Consider the following 8,280-nt stretch of genomic DNA (forward strand, 5'->3'; position numbering starts at 1 on the left):
TCCTCCAATGAGAGCGAAAGATGTGGAGCCTCTTTAGGGGATGATACAAAATAATACATGCTTCTTTCCAGAAATTGTGTTGTGCGCGCTTTATCGAGCTACAAGCCTGAATGCATCTAGAATGTTTAACAGATGGGGAAGGATGGAAAGTTTAGCCAGTGGGCGTTTTTAACTCCTCCAACGCGCTACTCAGGCGCAATCTGTGGCAGCTGCAACGCACCACTTCCAAAACACTGGTGGAGCACATCGTGTCTGAACACTGCAAGCAATCTTTCGGAGTGTTTCTAATATTAGAACACGTCGTGTCTGAACACGGCCCGTGCAATTTGAGCTCAAGAAAAGATCACTAGTGCTAATTATTTCCAAATTCATAGATCCGACGCGCGCACGAATATCTAATCAGAAAAGCAGCAAATAGAAGCCAGCGAAGTGCAACCCAAATGTCCCACAAATTGTACTACGAGTTTGGTTGTTGAATGGAAACGGCACGTATCCAGCTCGAAATACGAAAACTTGGAAACGATAAGATAAAGGTGCTCTCTTCGGTAGGTACTATGTGTTTTCAAAGCTATTTTTGTCAACTTGCAGTGATTTAATTGCGGGGAAAAGTAGAAGAGAATGCCGAATTCGCTGTTTACGCATGACTTTCAACTACAAGTTTTATTGGCAAACGTCAAGATTTTTACAGCAATAATACAAACGCCAGTCTCAGCTGAGGTATTTACCTGTCATGATAAAATTAGTGCTTCTACAAGTGTCTTATTAAAGAAAAAACCTCCTACACAAAGTGATGTATCGGATGAGCCAAAGTTTTTCTTCAGGTTTATTATGATAAAGTGGTTTTCATAAATCCTTTGAAATACACTTTAGTATGAGACACTTGATTACACCGTTATTATTATCGTCATTGTAATTATTGTTATTATTATTCTTATTTGTATTATTCTTCCTTTTCTTTAATTACTCTTTATTACATTTTACCTAGTTCACTCTTGTTTCACGAGGTTTATAAAAAACACTCAATCTGGCAAATGTTCGATCAGCCTCTCGCTTATCCCTAGCAAGGACGACGGCTAGGAAAACAAAGTAAAACAGTATTGTCAGAGACAGATAAAAATAACTAAGGACATAATTCTTCAGCAGCGAACGTAGTTAGAGGAGTTAACAGTGCAAACTCCCGCGTCCTCAATTGATAGTTAGCAATTATTTACAAAACTGGCGGAATGACAATATAGAAATCTACCACCGTGACGCTGGCGCCTTTGCTCATGACAACAAAGAATTGACCTGAAACATGGAGTCTTCATAACAAGTTTCTGAAATTTATCAGACAGAACGCATTTTTACGTGCTTCTATTGAATTTCTGAATCCAATTTTATGTTTTCTGCCGTCTTCTGTCATTGACCGGCAGAAACACAGGCCAAACCAAAGCAATACCATCAATAGTGAAGCGTTAGCGATTTGTCCAATCAGGGCCCGTCTTCAGTGGGCGATTGCCATAAGAGGCGCTGGTGGTGTGGGTTGTGGTGAGAAAATCTTGTGGGATTCGCAGTATGTTGCTGCTCGAATATTTCCTCATTTGCCTCATTGTCGTAGTCCCTGAAGTCGACACAACCCCTATTCACAACCACGAACCAGGTAAACTTAACAACAGATAAAAAATAGCTCCGCAAGTGTACATGTAGCTACTGCAACAACTATTACAGCTTTAGTATTTTTTTACTGTAATTTGAAGTGTATACAGTTTTTACAACATATTTAGCAATAACCTTGTATTACACTTAGCTTATAAAAAGCTGTTATCAAAAATTCTTGACTGGCTATAAATTCTTGATAATGAATTAACCTTTAATGGATGTATTTAATAAATGGGATACTATTTTTGATGTCTAAGATTTTTTTTAATTAAAATGTCTAAGAAAAAAAGCGAGAGAGAAATAAAAAAGGGGAAAAATGTCATTATGTGGGACTTGAACCAGGTAAATTTAACAACAGGTAACAAAGATAAGGCCAGAATTTTCCTATTTTGAAATATGAGGAAGAAATTTCGATATATGATCGAAAAGTTTTTTTTATCAATTTTCTTATTTCTCGTACCCTGTATCAACGGCGACATTGTAGGAAGATGATATGGTATAAGTTTGCAAATAAAAAAATAGACCAAAAACATCAAATTCACTAAAGAATAATAGTAAAAAAATATGCGACTCAGAGTTTAAAATGTCCTTATATCTAAAGAAAACAATTATTTATGCTTCCGACAGCAATGCTATAATTGAGTATTTATTTACAACCTTTCATAGTTCCTTATTATCTCTATAATTGCAAAAGTGATGCGATGCACATTACGTCTCAAAACAATAAAAAGTAGAGCAAAAGACTAAACTTATATCCTTTATATTATTGGACAACAGCTAGGCCTAGCTCACTTAGTCGTTTTATTATTTAAACTTTTAATTCGTATTTGTTATAATTGGTAATATGCGTGGGTTTCCCCGAATAATAGAAACGCCTACTTCGGAATGATAACGAAAGGAAACAATTTAGGCTTCCCAAATACCGAGCGACCTTCATTTCCAGCACTTATAAAGGCAAAGTCAGGAATTCCATTTAATGGATGGACATTTCCAAAACGAAAAGCACTTAAAAAAGCGTTTCCTTTTGTCTTTTGTTTTTATTTTATTCATTGGGGGTAAAAACGCCCCCTGTAAAAACAAAAAAGTTTACATGAAACAGTAAAAAACAACAATTTAGATCCTGCTGTGTTCCATGGACATTGAGTATTATGGCGGTTGCCTTTTACGCCTCATCCTCAGGGACCCAGGGCGTCGCGGAGATTGGGCACAAGGAAGCGCGGCGCGAGAAAGAAGAACAGGCTTTTCTATGTCTATGCCTCGAGCTCGACCAGATTGTATTTGCGCTCTCGTAAGTCAGTATTCAATCTGCAAGGAGGATTACTACCTACCAAAATCTATATAATTAAGTTCATCTTGCAATAAAATACCACATATTGTATTCACTAATGTAAATTTCGGAAGCACCGTTTTAAAAACACCTAGAATGTATTGCTAGCCATAGCTAGCCACCCATCTCTTAGAGGATTATTGGCTTAGTTGGTTTAATTTACAGTAAATTTCATTAAAGTGTGGCATTTAGTTTATTTTGTTTGTTTGTTTGAATTCTTCCTTAAAGAATTTCCATCGATCCGCCATTTTATGTCCCCGCTCAATGTCGAGTCTCACAAAGCATCCACTTCCATGGGCTAATTAAAGCAAGTAACCAAGATATTTTCAATCAAATATCGTCAATAACCAATCAGACTTCATTCTTAGATTGTTGTTTTGAAGTTTCCTTGCGAATAAACCTCTGTATTTTCAATGATAAACAATAACAAAGGAGTGTGTGATTGATATTCTTTAAGTCTGATTTAGACAGCACGAGTTAGTCGTATGCGACATGCCCGCAACAATACTACAACACGAGTGGTAGAGTGTAAATCAGCCTACGACTACGCTACGACGTTCGGTTACGAAAGTCGTGGTGTGTAATACAGGGCTTGTCGTAGCCAGGTCGCATACGACTAAATCGTGCTGTCTAAACCAGCCTTTACAGCCTTGCACATGCGCTTCATTGCTTTACGTGACGCGGAGCTCCTAAAGCTGCAAAGGCGAGTAAGTTATTTGCTCTTTCGAGATTGTCACGAGCTTTGTCCTTCTCCTGTCACGAGAGCACGGTGCTTATCCATTATCACCGCTGTGGAGGGAGGATCTACAATCCCTCTTACAAAGGCTGCTGCCAACAAACACTTTTCAACAGAGCTGCTTATAAATGTTGCGATGGAGACAGAGTAAGGCTCAAAGGCAAGACACTAAGAACGACCATTTCATTTGCCTCGTGATTAGCCGAGTGTAGCTTTGCTGGATATGTTTGCACATCCCACAACAATTTGGTCACGCGCGTCCAAATGATGCTGTCATTTCAGAAGAGAAGTGTTACCAATTTTTTTTTGTCAAGAAACGGACAGAAATATATAAAGTAGATCGCAACCCACCTTCCTTTCATCCTATTCATGCAATTAATGCCAGTCACTCTATTTACCAAATGTTCAGATGTTGCATAATGGGCCGCAGAGAAGAGAAAGGAAGGCCCCTATCCCCTCCCCCTCCGCCGGCCTTGTTCCGCCTCGTTCTCGCGACTGTGACCTTGACGCCCTGGATTTCCAAGGATGCACACTGGCCCAAAAATACTGATTGGCTTAGCTTTGATCGCTTTCCCTTTTCAGGAATGCCCTGTTTTGCGAGCATGCGCAGGTGTGGCAAACAACACTACGATCCGAATACTCATCGCTGCTGTAGCAGGCTTTGGGGATTTCCCGCAATCTCCACAGGTAAGATTTGCGTTCTCTCTCTTCTCCTACTTACCCTTTTTTGGTAGTCCTTTTCTGCTAATCTTCTTTGGGCATTTTCAGATCTTCCAAACTCTACCATCCTTACCTCATGCTCGAAGATCTAGCGTACTTTTTCCACAAAGTCTGCTGGATCTTCGAGCATGTCCCTACCTTCTTTCGTTCTACCCGCTATCCTACATGTCCCATAGTGTTTTCGTCCCTCGAAAATCGGCATAAAAGGAGCCTACCCCATCATCCATCCTCCCTACACACACGCGCACCAAACAGCTCCTATGAATTCCCAAGTTTATTGACGTATCTTTTTTTGTCCGACTTTACTTGTAGCAATCCGCATGGCCTCTTAATTAATATTCTTTCTCTCTTATTTCCTAGTTTTCGTCTGTCCTCAATGTTGATGAAGGCAGAGAAACTACATCAGCTTATTCAAATTATATTTTTGGGGATGGCTGTAGGAAAAAAAAGAATCGCACAGTTGTGAAGGAGTTGTTTTTATCATCTACATACTATTAACATATACAAAATCCCCGTGCAAACTTTCGCACGACACGTTCAAGTTTCAAGAGAATCGCCCACCATTTCTCGGCCAAGCAAGCAGTTTGCAACATCTTTCCATTTTGCACGGGTCTGTCTTCTACAGAAATACGCTCAGAGTTGAAGCGTTATACATAGTTCCCATGAAGTCTTTCTTTATTACATTCTTTCGCGCTCCTCTCTTGCTTGAGCCAATGAATACGATTCATGGAAATCATCGACAAACAGGGGGGGACCTGGGGGTGGGCCGAGCAAGCCCCGCCCATGATCTTTCCCCAGATCCGCCGCCGGAATCCCCGCCGTTCCCTTTTATTTATAAGAAATAATCACCCAAAGTTTATGATATGGGGGAAGGGATCGATAGGTTACCGGGAGGGTTTTCGGGATAGTTTTTCGGGTGTAAAAATGCGTTTCTCGAAGCTAAGAGGGTAGCCTTCTAGTTGTAAGGAGCTTTTTATGGGGAGGCACTTATTTTAAGATCCGTTTTATCTCTAGATAAAAAGTACCTTTTGACAACCTTACTAGGGCCATAGCAAAACAAGATTTCAAAAATAAATTGTTGTGGCATAGTTAGTAATTGTTACTTTTCTTCTAACGTTCATTCAAAGTCATCATCGGACCCTATAGGAAACACCGTCAGGGGAGGCGCCTATTCAGGGAAGGTGATTATTTGAGAAAGGTGCTCAATTGAGCAAGTACGGTAGGCCATCTAAGGTATTTGGCTCCCCTTATGGACCTTATTACACGCGGCGCTTTTCGAGTTTATACCTACGCTAATAAAAAAAAACAACCACAGGAAGCCCAACAGTAAAAATTTGCAAGGTCAGCGGCTGTTGATGCACCACAGGACGAAATGGCGGCCACCATTCGAAAATTAACCCTTTTGCTAAAACAAAATATAAAATAAGAGAACAACATATAGTTTCCCTAAAAGACTTTAGGGATTTTGGATGTGAATCTCAGAGGCATTTTCTAGGTAGGGTTTTAAAATTCTGTTAAATTTGAATTTATTTTATCTACTTATTTGTTTTGTTATTTCCGATGTTCGGCAGAAGACCTTTGAAATGGCGAGAGGAAACGACAAAAGCAAAGGACAACGCAGAGACGAGCTTGAACGAAAGCGGGACGAACGGGTGAGACGAAATGCTCTAAAGAAGGAGAAACAAATTAAAGAATATCTCAACAATGACGAGAATTTTGCAAGCTTCAAGAATCAGTTAGAGTGTATTGGATACAAGATTAAAGATATCATGGGAGATGGGTGAGTCTATGCAAAAATTCCTTACCTTTCTTGAAACTTAATATATGGACATGATGTAAATTGTTTTACTATATATATACTTATGTTTACAGAAAAACCCAAACGCACTCTTTGCGAACTAACACAGTTCCATAAATTATCACCTCCTTAAATAATACTAGTGACCTCATCGGAACGATCATGAATATTCAATAGGGTTTGAATAGTTAACCAAACAATGTTCATATGGTTGTACTAGGGGGAGGGGGTGTTAAGGTTGCTGAAATCCGCCTGTTTGCACTCTTTCTAATCACAATCTGACAATCCATGTAAGTTTTTGCATGTGCACATGTGCACAGCAGTCAATATGAGCATCTTTCTGAACAAACACATACAAGAGCCCACATCATAGCTGTCAACCCAGCTTGGACAGAAATCTTGTGAAATCGGGTGAAATACAGTAAATATATGAAAAACCCCAAAAGAGCCAATGCTGGTGAATACCGAGAATGTATGAACATTCTCACAAAAGCCAGGCTTGTGATGAGGTCCAAAATTTTGTGACACCTGCCTAAACCTGGTAAGTTGACAGCTATGCCACATATACACCTGGACCACAGCTGTGAGTGGCCTAGTGTGTTAGCGGGTTCTTTTTACCGCTGTGGACCAGGTTCAAATCCTCAAACTGGGGATTTTTTCGGTTTCTTTATTCTTATTTGTGACACAAGTGAGTTAAAGTCATTCTGTGTTTCCAATTTTCTTGGATAAGGACACTAAACTAGAGGTCCCGTCTTTTCAAGCTGTACTATACAAACTAGGGATTTTGGTTAATAGACCCAGGGAGTTAGACCCAAACCTCTGATTGTGTGATTCCAGAAATAATATGTGCGTGTGTATTGGGGGGGGGGGGACCTCTGAGAAAATCCCCTTCGTATTGAATAATATGCCTCTGAACTTAGGGCGTTGAATCCTAGATTTCGTTTTGGTGTGTCAAATGAGTAGAGGTTTCTATTAATGTGTGTCAAAAATCTGTTAACATAGGCAGTGAACATCTACGTTGCGATTCTGCTGCTGTTCTTAATACCTATTGTACTAGAGCTACTAAATCTGCTACTTTCAGGGCTTGTCTACTCACAGTCCACCGCCTTCCCCCTACTGCTAACAGTGTGCACTCTACACTAAGAAATTATGCGACTTTTTGAGTGGCAAATCCAAGCCACAATAAACACAAAAATGCTTCTTCAGCCATCACACCAAAAAGTGACGAAAATATAAAATCTCCCAATAAAAATAAGTATTTTCTGACGATAGAAACTTGCTGGCTGATTCGATAGCGCTAAATCAGCCTCATTTTTTTTGTGATTTTGCTGCCAAAAGCCAGAGCTCGAGTTTGCCCCCCCCCAAAAAAGTGGCATGATTTCATTGTGGAGCCTTCTTTCTGGTTCTAGGAATTGTCTGTTCAGAGCCTTCTTTCTGGTTCTAGGAATTGTCTGTTCAGAGCCTTCTTTCTGGTTCTAGGAATTGTCTGTTCAGAGCCTTCTTTCTGGTTCTAGGAATTGTCTGTTCAGAGCCTTAGGCGACCAGTTGAATGGTGACCACACCTCGCACCTCAAACACCGCAAGGAGACCGTGAAGTACATGAGGGATCACCATGATGACTTTGCTCCCTTCATGGAGGACGGCATCACATTCGAGAAACACTGTAAGTTCGAATTGTGAGTAGTGAACGTAGAATCTATAGATGAATAATGAGGAATTTAGGAAGTTGAAAAAAAATGCTACAAGCAGGAATTTCTTTCTACAAATCACAGCACAACTTTTACCAATCACAGGAAATCCTACCAGAAACCCGGGCAAGAACATATGGGACTGTAACGTACTTACCCTGTTAAAAATATTATGACTTTCAGTGGAACAGTTGTCTAAGCCCGGTGTCTATGGAGGGAATGATTCCATCGTTGCATTTGCCCGTAACCATGGTGCTGATGTAGTCATCCATCAATTGAATGAGCCCCGATGGGTGATCAGCGGTAGCCAGTACTCGACTTCCGGTCAGCGGATAGAGCTGCACATCTCTTACCATAATGGTGAGCATTATTC

The 8,280-nt window shown here is 40.2% G+C and overlaps 2 protein-coding genes across 3 annotated transcripts in view; both read left to right on the top strand.

Annotated features, from left to right (window-relative positions):
• Positions 1-50: 50 nt before the first annotated feature.
• LOC125570138 lies at positions 51-5,141 on the top strand. The gene is made up of 3 exons (XM_048731254.1): positions 51-545; positions 4,284-4,388; positions 4,782-5,141. Exons 1-3 carry the CDS (start codon positions 477-479, stop codon positions 4,917-4,919), a joined length of 312 nt encoding a protein of 103 aa, XP_048587211.1. The 5' UTR covers positions 51-476; the 3' UTR covers positions 4,920-5,141.
• Positions 5,142-5,465: 324 nt separating this feature from the next.
• The window catches only part of LOC5505716 (OTU domain-containing protein 3), a 10,170-nt gene continuing 7,355 nt past the window's right edge, over positions 5,466-8,280 (top strand). The window contains exons 1-4 of one of the 2 annotated variants that reach the window (XM_048731253.1): positions 5,466-5,602; positions 5,993-6,201; positions 7,734-7,882; positions 8,091-8,280. The exon at positions 8,091-8,280 is cut by the window's right edge and continues 76 nt beyond it. In XM_048731253.1, coding sequence (XP_048587210.1) covers positions 6,005-6,201; positions 7,734-7,882; positions 8,091-8,280 — 536 coding nt within the window. In that variant the 5' untranslated portion in view covers positions 5,466-5,602; positions 5,993-6,004. Of the gene's footprint in view, positions 5,603-5,731; positions 5,917-5,992; positions 6,202-7,733; positions 7,883-8,090 lie in introns of those variants that run through there. The other variant, XM_048731252.1, reaches the window with a different exon arrangement.

The sequence above is a fragment of the Nematostella vectensis genome, chromosome 8 (assembly GCF_932526225.1).
Source record: "Nematostella vectensis chromosome 8, jaNemVect1.1, whole genome shotgun sequence".
Taxonomy (NCBI): Eukaryota; Metazoa; Cnidaria; class Anthozoa; order Actiniaria; family Edwardsiidae; genus Nematostella; species Nematostella vectensis.

Excerpts from the sequence above, each read along its gene's own strand:
- LOC125570138 (XM_048731254.1), top strand. The coding sequence starts at position 477 with ATGGAAACGGCACGTATCCAGCTCGAAATACGAAAACTTGGAAACGAT. Across the intron at positions 546-4,283 it reads AGATAAAGGTGCTCTCTTCG|GAATGCCCTGTTTTGCGAGC; the intron begins GTAGGTACTATG and ends TTCCCTTTTCAG. Across the intron at positions 4,389-4,781 it reads ATTTCCCGCAATCTCCACAG|TTTTCGTCTGTCCTCAATGT; the intron begins GTAAGATTTGCG and ends CTTATTTCCTAG.